This window comes from Eptesicus fuscus, chromosome 14 (assembly GCF_027574615.1).
Source record: "Eptesicus fuscus isolate TK198812 chromosome 14, DD_ASM_mEF_20220401, whole genome shotgun sequence".
In the NCBI taxonomy this organism is placed as follows: domain Eukaryota; kingdom Metazoa; phylum Chordata; class Mammalia; order Chiroptera; family Vespertilionidae; genus Eptesicus; species Eptesicus fuscus.
This window is the reverse complement of record NC_072486.1, coordinates 81054124-81074987: the sequence shown is the minus strand read 5'-3', so window position 1 is coordinate 81074987 and position 20864 is coordinate 81054124. Positions and strand designations below refer to the sequence as shown.

Genomic DNA, 20864 nt, shown 5'->3' with positions numbered 1-20864 from the left:
GGCTCTGGGTCCCTGTCTCTTCAACAGAGGACAATGGTCCCACCCAGTCCCAGCTTTCCCTACTGCAGTGATGGGCAACCTTTTGAGCTTGGTGTGTCAAACTTGGCCAAAAAACTGAGCATAACTCAGGTAGTGTGTCACTTTGAGGAAAAAACATCATTTCGCAAATGTTTCATCCTCAGGAGCAGCAAATGTTTCATCCTCGGCATGCGGCCGTGTGTCATCAGAAATGGCTACAGGTGTCAGTGCTGACACGCATGCCACAGGTTCGCCATCACTGCCCTACTGTATTTGTGTCTGTCTCTTTCATTTTCTCAATCCCCCGTTGCCCCTACTCAGGAACCAGACCACTCTCTAGCCACACTGGACGTGGAAAGAGAAATATTTATAAAAGACAATTGAAGTACTGAGGAAGAAATCACTAAGAAATTGTTTAGAAATTAAAGTGATATGAAAAAATAGCAAATCAAGTTTCAAAACATATAATAGAGAACTGAAATGCATAAATATGTCACAATATCCTATATAATAAAAAGCTAATATGCAAATAGTCCCTTTGGGAGTTCAACTGGGAGACCGTGAGTTCGATTGCTCGCTATGATGTGCGCTGACCACCAGGGGGTGGTGTGGAACATAGTGGGTGACCAGCTGCAGCGGTGGGATGCTGAGGGAGCAAGGGAAGGAGGAGGCGGGGAGGCAGGGAGGTGGGGAACTTGATCGGCCCTCATCACCGGGCAGGCCTAAGGACCCTATCTGTGCATGAATTTCATGCACTGGGCCTCTATTACATTTATATACTACTAGAAGCCCGGTGCACGAAATTCGTGCAAGGAGGGTGGATGTCCCTCAGCCCAGCCTGCACCTTCTCAAATCTGAGACCCCACGAGGGATGTCCGACTGCCCATTTATGCCCGATTCCAGTGGCATAAACGGGCAGTCGGACATCCCTCTCGCAATCCAGGACTGTTGGCTACCAACTGTTCACCTGCCTGCCTTCCTGATTGCCCCTAACCGCTTCTGCCTGCCAGCCTGATCACCCCCTAACCAATCCCCTGCCAGCCTGATTGATGCCTAACTGCTCCCCTGCCAGCCTGTTTGCCCCTAACTGCCCTCCCCTTCAGGCCTGGTCCCCCCGCAACTGCCCTTCCCTGCAGACCTGGTCACCCCCAACTTCCCTCCTCTGCCAGCTTGGTCACCCCTAACTGCCTGCCCCTGCAGACTTTGATCGCCCCCAACTGCCCTTCCTTGCAGGCCTGGTCCTGCCCAACTGCCCTCCCCTGCTGGCTATCTTGTGTCCACATGGGGGCAGGATCTTTGACCACATGGGTGCAGCCATCTTGTGTGTTGGAGTGATGGTCAATCTGCATGTTACTCTTTTATTATATAGGATAGAGGCCTGGTGCATGGGTGGGGGCCAGCTGGTTTGCCCTGAAGGGTGTCCCGAATCAGGGTAGGGGTTCCCTTGGGGCATGGGATGGCCTGGGCAAAGGGCCTGTGGTGGTTTTCAGGCTGGCCACACCCCCCAGTGACCCAAGCGGAGGCCCTGGTATCTGGGATTTATTTATCTTCTATAATTGAAACTTTGTAGCCTGGAGCAGAGCCAAGCCTTCTGCTTGCTCCGGGGTGGCAGCCATTTCTGTTGGGATTTATGTATCTTCTGTAATTGAAACTTTGTAGCCTTAAGCGGAGGCCTAGGCCAGCCAGGGTTGCAGAAGCTTGGCTTCCTCCATTGCCAGGGGCAACCCTAGCCTCCTGCTCTTCCAGCTCCATGGCTGCCGCCATTTCTGTTTGGATCTATAATTGAAACTTTGTAGCATTGTGTGGAGGCCTAGGCCGGCAAGGGAAGGCGGAAAGCTTGGCTTCCTCTATTGCCGGGAAAACCCATGCCTCCCTCCTGCTCTCCGTGGCCGTAGCCATCTTGGTTGGGTTTATTAGCATATTTGCTCCTGATTGGCTGGTGGGCATAGCTTATGGGCATGGCTTGTGGGTGTAACGGAGGTGTGGTCAATTTGCATATTACTCTTTTATTAGGTAGGATATACGAGGCTCCTAGAACCATGAGGAATGAAAAAATTCATTGTTATTGACTCATTCTCAAATTTCCCCCCTTAGAAATCAAATTGCCCCCTGTGGGGTGTGTGACCACATTGCGAACCACTGAGCTAGATGAATCCCCAGCCCAGAGGAGACCACCAGTGGGGAGAATGAGGCACTGAGCAGCTTTTATCCAAATTTCCGAGCTCGGTGGGTTATAGCTCTGCCTCAGAAGAGACTCTGTCCACTAGAGGCACAAAATCCCTCATCTGCTGTCAGAGACCATCCGTCTGTCTGACCTGTGAGTGTACGCTAATGGCTTACACACACAGGGCAGTGCCTCCCACTGTCCTCATGGCTATGCGAATGAGAAACGTTATTTTCACCATCTCAGAGGCACATCCCTCCCCAGGACTCCTGTTTGCGTCCCTGCCCTCAGACAGAAGACAGAGGCCATCACGAGTTCTTCTTGAAGACTCGGGGTCCTCATTCGCCCGTTCTAGGCCGTGCTGCTGAGCAGGGTTGTCTCGGTGCCATGGAAGGTGTGTAGGTCTGAAAAGTGGCGTCCCACCTAGAGCGGTCCAGGCCGCTGTGTGTTTACATTTTATCTCAATGTCTGGCTGTGGGGCCAGCTTCCCCTTCTTGGGCTATCATGGTGCTTCTTTGAATTTTCCATTTCAAAATCTTTGCCAGGTTTGGGGACAATACAGATTTTTGTTGGATTACATGTAACAAAATGAGAAGAAATAATCTCTGAACGAAATCCCCACAGTGGCTCCTGGGACTGGAAAGTCTAGATTTTATTTCCTCTTTTCGGGTTTCTGACTCCTGGCCTCTCCGGGTCAGGGGTTACTGATGCTGTCCTCCGGCCTCTCCGGGTCAGGGGTTACTGATGCTGTCCTCCGGCCTCTCCGGGTCAGGGGTTACTGATGCTGTCCTCCGGCCTCTCCGGGTCAGGGGTTACTGATGCTGTCCCCCCGCCTCTCCGGGTCAGGGGTTACTGACGCTGTCCTCCGGCCTCTCCGGGTCAGGGGTTACTGACGCTGTCCTCCGGCCTCTCCAGGTCAGGGGTTACTGACACTGTCCTCCGGCCCCTCCCGGTCAGGGGTTACTGACGCTGTCCTCCGGCCTCTCCGGGTCAGGGGTTACTGACGCTGTCCTCCGGCCTCTCCGGGTCAGGGGTTACTGACGCTGTCCTCCGGCCTCTCCGGGTCAGGGGTTACTGACGCTGTCCTCCGGCCCCTCCCGGTCAGGGGTTACTGACGCTGTCCTCTGGCCTCTCCGGGTCAGGGGTTACTGACGCTGTCCTCCGGCCTCTCCGGGTCAGGGGTTACTGACGCTGTCCTCTGGCCTCTCCCGGTCAGGGGTTACTGACGCTGTCCTCCGGCCTCTCCGGGTCAGGGGTTACTGACACTGTCCTCCGGCCTCTCCGGGTCAGGGGTTACTGACGCTGTCCTCTGGCCTCTCCGGGTCAGGGGTTACTGACGCTGTCCTCCGGCCCCTCCGGGTCAGGGGTTACTGACGCTGTCCTCTGGCCTCTCCGGGTCAGGGGTTACTGACTCTGTCCTCCGGCCTCTCCCGGTCAGGGATTACTGACGCTGTCCTCCGGCCTCTCCAGGTCAGGGATTACTGACGCTGTCCTCCGGCCTCTCCGGGTCAGGGGTTACTGACGCTGTCCTCCGGCCTCTCTGAGCTAGTGTTGTGTTGGCCGTTGCCATTTTTTAGTCTGCGGATCTAGGGAAAAGTTGTCAGGGCCCCTGACTATAGTCAGGAATTGCATGTTTCAAACATTCTTCACCAGTTTACTGACAGTATTACAATTTCTCTCTCTGTGATTTTGTCCACATTGTCCGATTCTACAAGGAAAAAAAAAGTGCGGCCCTAGCTGGTTTGGCTCAGTGGATAGGACGTCGGCCTGTGGACTGAAGGGTCCCAGGTTTGACTCCGGCCAAGGGCACATGCCTGGACTGAGGGCTCGATCCCCAGTAGGGGGCATGCAGGAGGCAGCTGATCAATGATTCTCTCTCACCATTGATGATTCTCTCTCTCTTCCTCTCTGAAATCAATAAAAAACATGTATTTTTTAAAAGTGCGCTTATGTATACAACTGTGAGTGCTTTAAGTGAATTTTCCATTTTTAAATCAACTTGTAATTATTTGGTGGGAGAGCTTGTTAAAGTGAGAAAAGAGGCTACGAATATGACTCAAAGCTGAGGAAAAGATGGCGGTGTGGTGGTGGGACCACGGAGAGGGTGTTTGGCAGCTGACGTCTCCTATCTGCTCAGTGATGAGCAGCAGGACAAGACAAGTGCGTGTAAGACAAAAAAGACAAAGATTTTCCATGTAAAGCTAGGAAAGAGGAATGAAAAGTAACTGCCCAGGTTTTTTTCATTTATTTATTTATTTATTTATTTATTTATTTATTTATTTATTGGATGCAAGACACACATGTTTCTTTCACAGTAAAGAACAGTACATAGTACAAAATTAGGGCTCTATTCAGACAGAATAAGGCACAACAAAGTGGGAGGACTACTTTGCCTCCTTAGCAACAGAAATATCATTGAATGTAAAGTTCTGGCTTCTGTCAGACAGCCTGGCCACAGGGTGGAAGGGTGGTGGATGGAGGGTCTCTGTCAGTCAGTCCTTCTGCAAGTGCTTGGCAAGAGCATCCAGCAGCTCCTGCTTCCTCATCCCGCCCTTCAGTCCATACACCCTGCAGGCTTCCTTCAACATGGGCTTACCCAGCGTGCCCTTGTTGACATGGGCCTCCAGTTCCTCTTCCGGTAACTCCATCTTGGGCCTTTTGCTTCCAGCACCTTCATCATCTTGTTTTCGTTTGGGAACCTTCCCCTCAGGGTTGTAATCTGGTGGGTAGACAAGCTCCTTAAACTCATCCATGAAGGAACCCAGTCTTTCATCCATTGCTTCAGCCTTCGGCAATGTCAGATCTTCTGTGTGTTCTGGCTCCTTCAAATCCAAAGCCAAGGCCTCCAGGTTCCTGAAGTGCTGCTGCAGCACTGGGTTCTCAAAGCTGTCTCTTCTGTATTTGAAGCGGAGCTTCTGAACAATACCTTCACCTTGTCTACCTGCTCTGGGTTTGCCTGACTTTTTCAGTAAAGGGCACCTTCCGTTTATCCTCAGCATAGGGTAAGAAGACAAGATGGAAGCCGGGGGGGAGTCACTTGAATTTTCTGGTCATCCAACTCCTCTTCCTGTGGCATCAAGGCCACAAAATAAGGGGGGATGTTCTGGCGGGGTGTATCTGCACACTGCCATGACTTCCCTCTCCAGACACTTGGTGAGGAGAGCACTGAACAGGGCTGAGCTCCCATTAACCAGGGACTCCTCGGGGTACACAAACAGGGAGGGCCTCAGGCAATGGTGCTTCTTCAGCATTAGCAAGAGCTTGAAACCTGGTTCATCAAACCGTTTTAGCTGTCCCGTCTCCTCCTTCTCTCGCACAATCTGACGACTCCCATAGATCTGGGATCTCTTGGTGTCACTTGGCAGAAGCAAACTGCCTGTCTTTACATTAAATGTCTGCGTCTTGGTTTTCACTGGTTCATTTGTTTCCCGATAAAGCCTAATTGGAGGAGGTTTGAGAGCCTTCTGGACCATATTATAAATGCCAACAGTGAATGCTATATCTTTGTTGAGCTTAAACTTCAACCTGCTGAGTGGGCGCTTCCTGGTCTCCTTGGCTCGGACCTTCCTCAGTGGGTCTTCTAGCTTGCTGGACTCCTTGCAGTGAACCCCTAGGTCCTCATCCTCTGCGGTGCTGATGGTCTCTCTGTAGAGTAAGGTATGTCAAAGCCTCCACGTTTCCTCAGGTGCATCAGGTCAAGAAAGATACCTGTGTCACGGAGATCCCCAGCTTTGGTCCTGGCCCGGCTGGCTTTGGCACTGTCATTGCCATGGGGGTCATCTTCATTGGTGAACAGCATGATCCTCTTATGGCTCATCTTGAACTGGACATCGCTAAAGAGGTTGGCACAGACCCACAGCACTTCATTGGTGAGTAGTCACTTCCACAGCCAATCAGGTCTTGGAAATGTTTCTTCCCCTGCTGCCCCTTAAACTGCACAAGCTCTAACACTCGTTTAGCACCTGGATTATCCAGCTCCTGTAAATGTTTTTGAAATTCACTGAGTTTTTGTCCTTCTTGGTACCACAGAATACCACTGCCAAGAGATCTCGATCACTGCTTATGATTTTACTGGTGTACACACTCTGGATACACTGGATGCTCATGTCAAAAGGAGTCATTTCATCTTCACCTTCTGATTTAAACATGGCCCTAGAAGCAGCAACCAAAAAAATCAAACTGTCTCTTCCTGAATATGTATTCTCCACCCGCTTCAAGGCCCTCCTGTTCTTCTTCTTCATTGCCCTCGTTTTTGTAAAAAGACTCCCACACTGACAGGTTGGTAACTGGTCACTCAAGCTCAAGGAAGAGGTCTACTTGGGCTAAAGATGGACCCGGTACCCGCGGGCCACAGGTCTACTGCCCAGTTTTATAACTCAGAGCTAAGACAAAGAAGTGGGAGGAAGTGTGAACTGCATTTAAAAAAACCCTCACCCAAGGGTATGTTTTTATTGATTTTAGAGAGAGAGGAAGAGGGGGGAAGAGAGAGAGAGGCGGGGAGAGAGAAGAAGTGGGAGAGAGAGAGAGGAAGTGAGAGAGAGAGAGAGAGAGAGAGAGAGAGAGAGAGAGAGAAAGAGAGGAGGGGGGAGAGAAGAAGTGGGAGAGAGAGAGAGGAAGTGAGAGAGAGGGAGGGGGAGGAGAGAGAGAGAGAGGAACATCAATGTGAGAGAGAAACATCGATTGGTTGCCTCCTGTACTTGCTCCTACTGGGGATCGAACCCACAACCTTGGCATGTGCCCTGCCCTGGAATTGAACCCATAACCTTTTGGTACATGGGATAACACTCCAGCCAACTGAGCCATTGGCCAGGGCTAAGCTACTTTTTTTAAAAATATATATTTTATTGATTTTTTACAGAGAGGAAGGGAGAGGGATAGAGAGTTAGAAACATCGATGAGAGAGAAACATCGATCAGCTGCCTCCTGCACACCTCCCACTGGGGATGTGCCCACAACAAGGTACATGCCCATGACTGGAATTGAACCTGGGACCTCTCAGTCCGCAGGCTGATGCTCTATCCACTGAGCCAAACCAGTGAGGGCTGAGCTACATTTTTAATCTTCATAGGCAATTGTCTGTGAACACTGATATATAAGCATGATATGAAGAATTACAAGGATAAATACCAGAAAAAGTAAAATCAGAAGTGTTGAAAAGAATGATATCCAGGCACTGACTGTAGAATTGATAGCATGTGAAAATTATTGTTATTATTACGATTTGGGTTGTTGATTGACTATCTTCTACTGTTTATTTTTCTGTTGATATGTTTTACTTGGGCAAAGAATATTAATAAAGTCATATTCCAATCATAAACACATACTCCCAAATTTGGTGTCTGAGCTAGCACATGCCTGCACGGTGCATCAATGCCACGGTCAGCTCCGTGACCCTCCCCAATGATCGAACGCTCTGCCCTATGACCAAGGGTGTGTGCAACACTCACCCAGCGAGCCGATCCCCTCCCCGCAGTCCGAGCTGGGGCAGGAGGCGGGGCATGTTCAACCCCAATGCCTGTGTCTGAGAGCAAACACTACTCAAACACACTTTAAGGGGTGATCAAATTTCCAAAGTCAACGTGACCTGTCGCACAGAATGAACACTGCCCATTTGAACTGTATGACTGTGTGGGTGGATCTATTTTCATGTAGCTCTTCCTGTGAATTTCTAAGACCGGCACGTGGCGCTTCAGCCAAATAAGAAAGCATTAAGCCAGCGGGGGAGACAGGTGCTGCTTTCCTCTCCGCTGTCGAAGGGCGAGAGCGCGCAGCTTGATTGGATGCATTGCAGCTCCCTCTCTGGGGGCAAGAAGGTGAAGGCACCCTGGGTTGCTGAGAGGGGCCCGAGGGTGTGGTGCGAGAGGAGGCTGGGAGGGTCCCCAAGGCGAGCGGGAGGGAGCAGCAGGGAGCTGAGGCACAGCCACGGCCATCGTCTCGTTCTCGGTCCCCAAAGTGCCGTCCCCTCCAGCCCCGATCTCTCCAGGAGCCCAGGTGTGCCTCCGGGAGCCGGCCACTCGGCACTGGCAGACGCATGCACCTCCGCCGGGGTTTCCTGGGCGCTGCCACAGGTGCCGCAGGCTTGGTGGCTCCCGACAGCAGAAGACTATCCTCCCAGGTCCAGAAGCCGGAAGCCCAAGCCACTGTGCCGGGCAAACCTAACTGCCGCTCGGGCTGCCTCCCCGAGTCCTGGGGACACTCTCTCCGTCTCCTCCAGCCTCTGGAGCGGCGGCTGCCCTTGGCTGCTGGCCACGTCACTCCCGTCTCTGCCTCCCGGTCGCTTCGTCTTCTCCCGTCGGTCTGTGTCAAATCTCCCTCTGCCTCCGTCTTAGAAAGATGCACGTGATGACCCAGGACCCCTGAAAATCCAGGAAAACACCTCTGGCAGGCACGGCTGTGACGACCCCGTTCTTGACGCGGAAGGTGCCAGCCCAGGCTCCAGGCCAGGGGCAAGGGCATCTTTGGGGAGACCTTTCTTCACCCACCACTCCTCAAGACCTTTCCTCCCACCCACAAAGCCTCCACTTTGCAAAACACCCTCAGAGCCATCAGTGACCACTTACTGCACTTCACAGGAAGACGGAGAGCCTGCTTAAAGGAGAAGCAGGGGGCCAACAGGCCGACCAAGCCCAAGGCCCGGAAATCCCCACCCCCGTCCCAGGGGGCTAACACTTCACACAGAGCGCCGTGTCCATTGGGAAACATCGGGGCTGGGGCATGGTCACACCCCGAGGAAGGGCCCTGCCTGCCGTTTCTGCAGAGGTCACATGCTCAGGCCGGGAAACAAGGGGAACCGGGTCGCCCTCCTCCCGGACCTGCCCAGCGCGCCCGGGACACAGTCTCTCGGGCGCCTGGTTCTATCATGTTGGTGGTTTCTTTGTTCCTGACCCTGATCGGGTAACCTGAGTTGGTTCCTGATGGGCCAACGTGTCCCCTCCAGCCGCAGCTAGCCCAGCCGGCCCTGGAGCAGACGGCCCTGAGTCTCCCGGGATCCCTCAGGCTTCCTGAGAGCCTCGTGTGGCCAGGTGACAGCCCCGGAAAGCAGGTGCAGGACCACTCGCTCCCTCTCCCAGTTCATATGCCGCCAGGCCTGCAAGGCAGGAGGTGGGACATCAAAGCCAGGCCCAGGAAAGCGCCCTCGGGCACCGCGCAGGCATTGTCTCCGCACCGTCTTCACAGCGTGGTGATGAGCCCTCTCCCGCCTCCAGGGAAATGCTCTTCACGGGGAGGGTTCAATGAGTAAGAAAATGCACCCCTGGGTGCCCTGGAGCGAATGAGGAAAACTCAAAAGGGAGGCTGCGCAGATTCCCCAGGACCGCCGCCTGCTCTGGACGACAGGCGAGCAGCCCTAAGTCAACGTTTCTCCTGTGAGACTTCACGACTCCCTCCTCTCAGCTGTTTCCTGTGAAGAAGGGCGCCGCCTCTCTGCTCCCGCTCAAGGCGTGTGGACGCCTTCCGAATCTCTCACAAATCAAGGGGTGTTGGTGGGGCGGACATGGCCGTGCCCCGACGGCCACGGCTCTTCCCGCTCGGCACAGGTGGAGTCCCGTGATGGCCTAGTGTCCAGCGCCCTCAGCCAGGGCCGGCATATGATTTGTAGAGCAGGTGCGCAGCTGCTTTGGGGAAGGACGGGCTACCGAGGGAGGTCCTGTGAGGTTCCCTTCCTTCCTGAGACGCTTCCAGCTGTGCTGTGCCGCACTGCAGACACGGGGCCAGCGCCGCTGCTGCTGTAGAGAAAGATGACGTTTGCTGGCCGGCGTGGCTCAGTGGTTGAGCACCGACCTAGGAACCAGGAGGTCACGGTTCGATTCCCGGTCAGGGCACTTCCCCGGGTTGCGGCTCGAACCCCAGTGTGGGGCATGCAGGAGGCAGCCAGTCAATGATTCCTTCTCATCATTGATGTCTCTTTCTCTCTCTCCCTCTCCCTTCCTCTCTGAAATCAATAAAAAACATTTTAAGAAAAAGATGACTTCTGAGGGCTGAATCGTCAGGACTGCTTTCATCGACTCAGTAGGCGCAACAATACCAGTGCCCACAGTTGGAAGCGCTGCAGGTAGGCATCCTATCACTTGTGGACAAAGCTCTGAGGGAGACATTGTAACATCTGGGTGTTAGACAAACGCTCAAGCTCTCCCTAAGATGGTTCATGGATGGGTTGACCATGTCCATGAACGTCATGAAATGTGTCCCAATTTTTATGAGCGCATATACGCCCTTTGTTACTTCCCAATGATAAGATGACTCAAACCTTGGCTCTCGAATGTCTCCCATCTTGAACAATTTGTTTCTCAACTTGACAACTCTTCTATGCTGATCCCTGTGTGATCTGTCACGCGTCTCTCAGGCAAGAAATAAAGGAGAGAATGTGCCAGGATGAGTCAGTTTACCGCCAAACCTTACATTGCTAACATCTCAGGAAATTGTGTTGCGAATATTTTCATTTCATTGCTACTTATTATTATTAAATTTTCATTTTTATTGTAGATTTCATGTCCTTTTTATTTATAAAGTGTTTATTTATAGGTTAAACAGTGCATTAGACATGTTCTGTATATAAGAAAGGTTAAAACAGGGGATCATTTGGAGGTTTGGGACAGATTGATTTAATTTACACCATTTCTATTGGTGAAGAATGCTTCACTTTTCGAACAGCCTTCCACAATGAATTAAGTTTGAGAAACGAGGTTCAGTTGTAGTTTTGTCAGATTCTAAAACTAGTTGTGACTTATGACTCGTTTCAGACAGCAGGAGCCATTAAGCTGCAGTCTCAAATCCAGTGCCAGGTATCCCTGACCATTCAGTCGACCACCCTCCATCCAGCGAGCCCGAAAGCTCTTTGGATCAGGATGACCTTCCCTCATGGATGTCTTTCCATCTCCACTAGATGTGTCTTTCAAAGTCTGTAATTCCTCATCCTCCAAGAAGCATGCCACAATGCATCCTGTCCTCACCCCCCTCTCCCACATTCTGGCTGTCAGGTAAACATTGCCCACACATCCATTTACAGTCTCTGAGCACCAACCAATTGACATCAGTCAGAAACGACTATAATGAGCCTGTCAGCGGCAACAACTGAAGTCTATTTCATAACCAGAGGAGACAACATTCACCCCAAAAGTCAGCTGGACTGTGAGTGTGAAGAGACACAAAAGAGTCTAGAAGCACAGCCACAGATGCTGAGGGCAATGAACAACACCACAGACCTATCAAGCAAGCTGTGCATCCTGTGACTGGACACTTGGTCACAGTCATTGATACCAGATGGACTATGACAAGATTGGATGTGAGGGCTGAGTTTAATGTAGAAAGGAGATCAGAGAGGAAGCGCCTAGAAGAAATGGGCAAACCACCTCTTTCTGCAAGGTACACATTATTTGTTATGCTATACTAGAGGTTCGGTGCAGGACATTCATGCACTGGGGGGCGGGGTCCCTTAGCCCAGCCTCTGCCCTCTTGCAGTCCAGAACCCCTTGGGGGATGTCTGCCTGCTGGCTTAGGCTCGAGTGGTCCTAACCTGGCAGGCAGACATCCCCTGAGGGGACCTTAGTGCTGCTGCAGAGGTGAGCCTGGCTTCTGGCTGAGCAGCGCTCCCCCTGTGGGAGTGCACTGACCACCAGGGGCAGCTCCTGCATTAAGCGTCTGCCTCCTGGTGGTCAGTGCACACCATAGCGACTGGTCGTTCTGCTGTCTGGTCGATTTGCATATTAGGGTTTTATTATGTAGGATTGTTATTGAATCACTATTAAACTACTTGGCAATTTTCACAGGGACTCCATGAGATGTCATGATGACATAATCCATCACAGATCAAAAATTGGGCACCAGTACAATCTAAAACACAGCAACAAGTGTCACATACATTATATTGATCAAAAGAATCAGGTGGCCCAGCTGATGTAGCTTGGTGAGTTGAGTGTTGTCCTGTGCACTGAAAGGTTATAGGTTTGATTCCCATTCAGGGCACATACTCAGGTTGTGGGTTTGATCCTTGTGCATGTGGGAGGCAACCCATCGATGTGTCTCTCTCTCATCAATGTTTCTCTCTCTCTCCCTTCCTCTATCTAAAAAAAAAATTAAAAAGAATATATTTTTAAAAAGAACCAGGTAGAAAAGTACACATACTATATGATCACATTTATACTGTAAATGCAAAAAGTATGAAAAACTATCCTGGTATGTTAGAAATTAGGTCACCCTTGACTACCTTCTGTTTTCTGATAGGAGTACTGGCAATAGGAGCCTGTTCAGTTTAAAAATTCATTAAACAATATAATAATTTATACATATATTTATGAATATGCTTCTATACTATACATAATATATATTAATAAATGTTTTGAAAATCATTTGTCCAGAATTTTAAAAAGATAAGCCTAAAACGAGATACCATCACACACCTGTCAGAATGGCCAAAATCTAGAACTCTGACAACACCAAGTGCTGGCAAGGATGTGGGGCAACAGGAACACTCTCACTGCTGGTGGGAATGCAACACGGTACAGACACTGGAAGGCGGTTTGATGGTTTCTTACAGAACGGAACATACTCTCACCTATGACCCAGCGATCGCACTGTATGGCATTTACCCGAAGGAGCTGAAAGCGTATGTCCACACAAAAGCTGCACACATGTTTACCGCAGCTTTATCATGACGGCCAGGACTTGGCAGCAACCAAGGACGCCTCTGGTAGCTGATGGAGAAACTGTGGTCCGTCCAGACAATGAACCATTGTTCAGCTAAAAGAGGTGAGCGATCACGCCTTACCAAGACATGGGGGGGGGGGGGGGCGGGGGTTGGGCAGTGGGACTTACGTGCGTATGACTAAGACAAGAAGCTGGTCTGAGCAGGTTACCTAGTGTGTGCTCCAGCTGTAATGAGTCATTCTAGAAAAGGCAGAACTATGGAGGCAGTTAGAAGCCCGTGGCTGCCAGGGGCTGCAGGAAAGAAGCACCGAGAAAGTGGAGAACAGGACACTTTCAGGGCCGTGACCTGCTCCGTGACGGTGGACACGTGTCCTTGCACATCCACCCAAACACACAGAGCGCCCGGCACCAGGAGGGACCCTCACGTGAACTCTGGGCTCTGGTGTGGCGACATGTCAGTGCAGGGTCATCCGTCGGAACGAATGGCCCGCTTTGGTGAGGGATGTCGGTATCGGAGGCCATGCGTGTCTGGGCAAAGTTTATGTGGGAACCTTCCATTCAGTTTTGCTGTGAACCTGAAATTGCTCCTAAAAAGAAGTCCATTTTAAAACTCGGGAAACTGTCCTTACAGAACACGCTCCGTTAGTTCCAGTAATCATTCTCCAGCGGGGAGTCCCCCCGGCAATTACAATGCAGCTCCCCCGCGTGAACTTCATCTTGCTTTGACTCCGGCGTAAACGCAGAACACTTGACGTTTCTGAATTTCCCGCACCTGCACTTCTACCTGATTCACAAGCTGCAGCTGCCAATTCGCTAGATTTCTCTTCCTCTCAACAAAGCCTATTGAGTCCAATGGAACTTATTTTTAAAAAAAGCTAAGCTGGGAGCTAGCCATGCAGTCAGACATTAGACCTAGTCAGACCATGAAGTTTCAGTTCCATGAAAAATCTCTACGATATGCTCCTCCCACAAGGCCAGAGCCGCGTGTTCTGATAACCCCGGAGGCCCTCCCTCCACATGCACCTTCAAATAGCGAAGGCTTTTCACTCAGACGCCGCCTGAAAGGGTTCCAGCGTTTTCCGCCTCAAACCGCTGTCCATCTCTAAACCCCATGAAAGTCGAAAATCGGGGTTGCTTCATGTGAATAGGATCCTGCTGGCATTCAGCTCCTTTCCCCCCATCCCCCCGCCCCCCTCGTCACAGCGCAGGAGCCCGAGCCTCCTCTCCCTCGATGCGTGGCTGCAGCTGCCCGACAGCGCTGTGGCCTGCCGCAGACTCCCTCTCATGTGTGGGCCGGCAGAGGCCCCGTGACCTGTTGTCCAGCGGGACGGGTAGGGAAGAGCGCGGCTGGCAGGGGGCCCATGGCCCAGGAAAGGGCACCCTCACCGGCCGATGGCTCGAACGGGAGCGCCTTCAGCACGCTCCGTTGGGTCTGTGAGGAGTAAGTGGGTGCAGCTGTGCTAACTGGACGGCATCACAGAACAAAGCAGCTGCTACTCGGAAGGACCAGCGAGGCCCTCAGGTTGCAGGCAGGGCGTCCGCCTGGAGAGAGGCCCCACGTGAGCCTGGAAACGCTTCCCAAGACAGAAGCCAGGGAGCTCAGAACGGGAGGGTATTTTTAAAAGTACACACTACGACTTAGAGAGACGGCTGTGTCATTCTGGCAGATGGAAGCAAGGCCGGGGCAAGCCCGATGCTGTGGGAAGGCACCCACGATGGTGCCAATGTTCCCCGGTGCGACGGTCACGAGGACTCTCCGTCTTAGAGGCTGAAGGTCAGCCTCGCCCGTGGAGGCCGCTCCGCCCTGCGCTCCGTCCCGTCGGCAGGTCCATGACTCAGCTATTGGCACAGCCCCAGGCTGCTCACCGAGCCCTGCCCACCATCCTCCTTTAGTTTTGCTTACGGGTGAGGCTCCTGTGAAAGTCTCCCTCGGGGTGGACTCAGCTCTCCTGGCGCCTGCGCGCCCAGCCCCCCAGCTCCGGCTCGCAGCCCCACCAGGGGACCAGGAACATCTGGCCGGTGCACAGGCACCACTGGTCCATGCGAGGATGCCCCGGGGCTCCAGGCGGGGACGGGGGCGGGGGGCACCCTGACACTCTCCTCTGACCCCCGGAGCTTTGAGTCTCACACCAGAGCCACTGCCGCCCCAGTTCGTGATGGAGGGAGCAGAAGTGGGCACGGCCCTGAGCAGCGAAACCCGGAGAGGGAAACAGTAGCTGAGAAACCAGCAGAACTAAAGGCAGGGGGCCCGGCACAGCCACACTTGGGTTTCCCCAGAAGTCTACATGGCTCCCGCGCCTTTTCAGGAACCCGGGGAGCCATCGGAGCCCCACCCACCAGGACGCTCTGGCTAATGGCTGCCTGACACCCTGACAGCGTGCGGAGGTAAGGTTACAGCGGCTGTTCTCTGCTGCGGCAGGAAGAAGGCTGCCGGCCGCTGCTGCAGCTCGAGGACTGACGTGGCATCCCTCCCGTTAGAGACATCGGAGGGCCAGCGGCTGCCGTGCCCCTGGACAGCTGTGCGGACGGAGGGCCAGCTCTCTGTGCGGGCGCTGCGCTCCGGAGGGAAGGCTCCCACCCGCGCTGCTGCTCTGGGCGCCGGGCCTGCCCGGGAACGAGGACGGCAGGAGCTGTGTGCAACGCTAGCGGACAGGAAGACAAATGGTTTTTGAATAAAGACGCTGTCACTTCCAAAGTTGCTGAACTCATCGGTTAGTTATAATGGGGTTTGTGCGTATTCCTGAAGGTTTTCCATAGATAGGACATGTCATCTCACGAATAAAGACAGTTCAACTTCTTTCTTCCCCACCCAGATGTCATCCCCCCTGCCCAGCTGCCTTGGTTAAAATCTCCGCTACAATGTCGAAGAGAAGCAGTGGGAGTGAAGGTCATTGTATTATTCCTGCTCTTAGGGCTGCTGTGGATTTACCCCTGAGGATGATGCTGGCTGTGGGCTATTCATAGGTGCTTTCTATCAGGCTGGAGACATTTCGCTGTATTCCTCGCTTGCTCCGTGTTTTACCGTGAAAGGATTGTTGATTTTGTCAAATACTTATTCTGCGTCCGTGGAAATGATCTCCCCGTCTTTATTCTATTAACATCGGGGTATCTCATTGCTGTTGTTGTTAATCCTCACCAGAGGATATTTTTCCATTGATTTTCAGAGAGAGTGGAAGGGAGGGGGAGAGACAGAGAGTGAGTGAGAGAGAAACATCGATGTGAGAGAGACACATTGATTAGTTGCCTCCCACACGTGCCCCTACCAGGGCCGGGGATCGAGCCTGCAACAGAGGTACATGCCCTTGACCAGAATCAAAACCGGGACCCTTCAGTCCACGGGGCCGACGCTCTGAGCCAAACCCACTAGGGCTTACGTCGCTTTTTAAATGTTAAACCCGATTTTCTTTCTTGGGATAAACCCCATTTGGTCATGATGGACTCAGCTTCCTAGTATTTTGCTGAGATGTTTGCATCTATATTCACAGCAAATGTCGGTCCATGGTTTTCTTTCCCTCTGATAACTTTATCTAGTGTGGGTGTCAGGGTCCAGATTGCTGTTATACATTTAAGTTGTGTGATGATAGTTTAAACATAGACCACAATTTGTCTGCAGTCTTTGTGCCCATTGAACGTTTTTATTTACTTATCTATTTTAAATGTATCTTTATTGTTGAAAGTATCACAGAGTCCCCTTTCTTCCCATAGTACATTGTTTTACACGGCGTTTCTCCACATTCAGGTCTAAACCTGTGCAGTCTATTTACTGAGGATCGAAACGTATTTTCGTCCACACGATCAGGACCCAGTGGCGGAGAAGAATGGGCACAGCGGTCGCACACGTGGATGCAAGGCCATGTTTCCGTACCTCAGTCCCCACACATCCCCCCCAGGCCAGGCTGTGTTCTCTCCCTCATCTCCCCTCCGTGGAAACGCCCCCTTGTGCCTGGCCTCATCCATGAACTTCCTCCGAAGGCTCTCTCTCCTCTAACTTCTACACCCCTTCCCTGGGGAACGTTCAACGTCCTTGTACGTACATGTTTTCGCTGATGATTTCTGTGTTCTTCTTCCCTGAACGATTTCTGACTGTTTTGTACTTATTTTACTTCGTCAGTAGTATCTAATACGCACTCTATTCTCAGTTCACACTCCATGCACGTTGTTTTAATAACTGCCTTAATTCATCTTTGATACAGTGCATGCGATATCTAAAATCATCCCATTACATGCCACTGTCTTCACGCTCGCCAAGCATGAATGAGCACTTGTGAATTCTAAGAGCTGCTGAGCACTTCCACCGGTCAGCAGCTATAGAAGCAAACCCGAAGCATGTGAAGTGGATCTTACTCGTCGATTTTACCAAAGGCACATGGAGAATTGGAACCGGGGACACGTAAGCTGTGTAAGGTTGTTACTTAAAAGAAACTGGGGAGGGAGCGGCGCTGTGGCCCAGCAGTGGCGGCGGCTCTGGGGTGAGCAGCGGTACCTGGCGTCAGCAGGATGACGGAGGTGACGATCAGGGAGCAGATGACCAGGATCACGAGCAGCGCGATGGCGATCCCTTTCCAGTTCCTCTGTGGAGGGTTGCTCCCCACCAGCTCCTGAAACAACAACGTGGAAGAGAAACTGTGAGGGAACTACAGAAACAGGACGAGCCAAGTCAACGCTCTCCATGTGACTCAAGACCCAAGACACGAACACCGGAACGAGGCCCACGCTCGTCCTTGCAGCGAAACAGCTCGTTTCTCGGCCTCTGTCTTCCCTGCACCGCGGCAAACCTTAAGGAGGGATCAGCCCCCTAGCCGGTGGTTCAGTGGTTAGAGCTACGGCCCATGGACGGAAGGGCTGTGGGTTCCATCCTCGGCCCTGGTCTGGGCTTGTGCAGCAGGCAACCAATCACTGCCTCTCTCGCACATGGATGTTTCTCTCTCTCCCTCCTGGCCCCCTTCCACTCTCTCTAAAAAATCAATGGAAAAACGTATCCTTGGGTGAGAACCAACAACAACAACAACAAACAACAACAAAAAGAACGAGTCTGATATTTGTTATGTTTGCAGCTTTTGTGTGAACTTAATGTTTCTCCAGCCAGCAAACTGGGTTCCACAGCGCAGAGCAATCATTGCAGGGTTTTCTCTCCATTGCAGCCAAGCCATGAACCCCACAGAATCACCTCAGTATGTTACATTCCCAGTCCTCAGTCCTCTCTCACCTCTCTTCACGCACATCACACCGTTAACCTCAGCTACCGAATCCCATGTTTGCACACAGTGTGCCCATTTCAACCAACCTGCCCACTGCTCACCACTGGGCCTCTCCCGCCTTCTGTAGCTCCTCAGGCAAGGTTTGCAGACACCCCCGGTGCTAGGGGAGCTGCCTGTCTTCAAGGTACCTCACCTGTCCCCACGCTGGGTGTCACCCCCCCCCCCCGAACCATATTTGCATTGTAGCAGGGATTGGGGGTGACATCTGGCGACATTGCTAAAGGGATGATAAAGGTTGAATAAGTCTAGAAATCTAATCAGGCATACTGGCTGCTGAGACCAAATTTTTAGTTCCTTTCAGATTATTATGATTGTATAATTTACAGTTCAAACAGAGATCCTCTGAGAGACGAAGGAAGTAGTATTGATAACTAATAGTAAGTTAGAAATAGAATAGGGATCTGTTAGTAATTATAATGATTCATTAAGGGCGACGGGACTCTCCAGGGCAAACAGAGACAGTCACACGGCAGACGGAGGACTTCCACCTCCGCCTACACACAGGCCACAAACATCCATTAGAGCCATGGCTGCAACCCAGATGCTCCAAGTCAGGATGAAACGGAATGAGATGACCTCAAAACGCAGGCGGCGCAATGCACAAACACTTCTTCACCCAAGACCGCAAGTTCTCAGAGCGCCTCAAATTGCTGCAAAGCAAAATAAACATGATACGCAACTACGGGGTGGCAAATAATGAATACCTAACACGCAAATATTTAACATGGACTATCTAGGGTTCGGATTAAGAAAAATTCAACTCTAAACAACTGACATTCACTCCTTAGGTTATCAAATAAAGAAAATTCTGAGGGTCCCGGCAGGTTGCTCAATGGTTAGAGCATTGGCCCAGAGGGGTCTCAGGTTCAATTCTGGTCAAGGGCACAGACTTTGGTTGCAGGTTCAATCCCAGGCCCCGATTGAGGCACATGTGGGAGGCAGCCAATCATCATGTCTCTCTCACATCGATGTCTCTCTCTCTCTCTTCCCCACCTCAGTCCCTCCCATTCACTCTCTCTAAAAATCAATGGAAAAAATATCCTCCTGGGAGGGTTACCAAAAAATATTAAAATTCTGGAGCCATTATAGTCTTAGCAGGAAATAGTTCTACAGCTGCTTAGAAATGTCTACCAGTATTCTTACTTGTCATCCAAAACTTATCTATTAAAAAGTGGCCTTTTAGCCCTTAAAAACCAGACTAAACATAAGCACGGAATCAGGACAGAATGTTATACCGAGACAACCCGTTTCCTGTTGGATTGGGTTTTCTATGTGATCGTCGATACCCAGAAGTGATAGGATCTTGCTGATGCGTCAGCTTTTCACTTCGCCCACGATTACAAAGGAAATAAGCCCTTTTCATCAACTGTGCGAGGAGCGTGGATCTTGCAGCAGCACCATGCCTACAACCAACGACGCGGGACGATCTGGCAGACGTTCCTGAACCCTGATCAGATGAAATCCTGGTCACTGTCCACACCGAACACGTGACTACTGACCACCAGATCTTCAAGGTCTGGAAAGATACAAGGAATGCTCGGTTTTCATCAGCTGAAACAAGTGATCTATCTTGAATCTTGTTTCCTATGAGAAGAATCTGGAATTCTAAATTCTATTTCAAACATGTCTACTCGATGTTTATGTGCAAAAAAGTCGAGGACTTTTGCTTCCTGTCAATTTCTTGACGAGTGAGGAGGGTTGTAGCCCAGCCCCCTTGAGATTTTAATCTCCTTGGTATTTTTGGAGCTAGAAGTGATTTAGTTCTTGATTAGGATCGAGGCATAGACTTAACTGCGTTTCCGCTGCTTCGGCTGCCGCGTGGCTTGGAGTGGCAGGTCACAGAAATGTGTCAGCCTGTCGGCAGGCCTGCCTGGGAGCCAGTTCCAGGGGGAACGTGTAAACGTGCACTTTGCTTGACAGAACAGAGAAACGTAGCTGGTTACGCACAAGACAAAACCTCAAACCACAGTGAGAGTCACAAGGTGCCTACTTTCTGCTTGGAAGGTAACGCCGCTGACGTGCAAGTATGAGACATTTCACAGATCCGGGCCCTCAGCCCGGCCCCTCGTTCTGTATCAGCCGGAGGAGAGCACAGCGAGACACAGGAGTCCGGTGTGGAACACTTACACACTTACCTGAGGCTACGACACAGGCTCCTCTCTGTTCCCTGAACCCCGCCCCCCCCAACTCCTCAGCTGCAAAACGCCCCCCGTTTGCTTTGCCAGGTCTTGCTCTCCTGTCCCCTCGCCTCGGCCACGTCGGATCACCTCTCTCTCCAAACACGGGCATCTCATGTCGCGGCTCCGCCTGTGCACGGGCGCGGCCCTGACGTGTGGGCGGGGGCTCTGCAGCAGGGAAGCCGAGGCCCTAGTGAAAGCGCCCTGAGCACGGGCTGCAGCACGCGGCCTCTGACATCGCTAGTGTGCCCCCCCCACCCCCGGCCTGCCCGCGCCCACACTGTGCCCTCCCGGACTAGGCTGGGCAGCGCCACAGATAATGACAGAGAGAGTGTGTCTACAATACGGGCGGGGCCAGAGTAGGGTACAGGTATTCGCATGGAAAATAAGACAATAGTGATAAATCGTAACGCAATGGTACACTCTGGTCCTGCCTGGCTGGCTGGCTCAGTAGGTTGAGCGTCATCCCAGGCACCAACAGATCTCGGTTTGATTCCCGGTCAGGGCACATGCCCGGGTTGTAGGCTGGGGCTCAATCCCTAACAGAGGGTGTGCAAGAGGCAGCCGATGGATGTTTCTCTCTCCCTCCCTCTCCCTTTCTCTCTA

General features: G+C 51.9%; 1 protein-coding gene and 1 pseudogene across 1 annotated transcript in view; both read right to left on the bottom strand.

Annotated features, from left to right (window-relative positions):
* DPP6 (dipeptidyl peptidase like 6) overlaps positions 1-20864 on the bottom strand; it is a 490977-nt gene that overhangs the window by 234446 nt on the left and 235667 nt on the right. The window contains exon 2 of the mRNA XM_054726673.1: positions 17307-17421. Within this exon, the coding sequence (XP_054582648.1) occupies positions 17307-17421 (115 nt within the window). The remainder of the gene's footprint in view (positions 1-17306; positions 17422-20864) is intronic.
* Positions 4666-9043, bottom strand: LOC103299595 (X-ray repair cross-complementing protein 6-like; annotated as a pseudogene).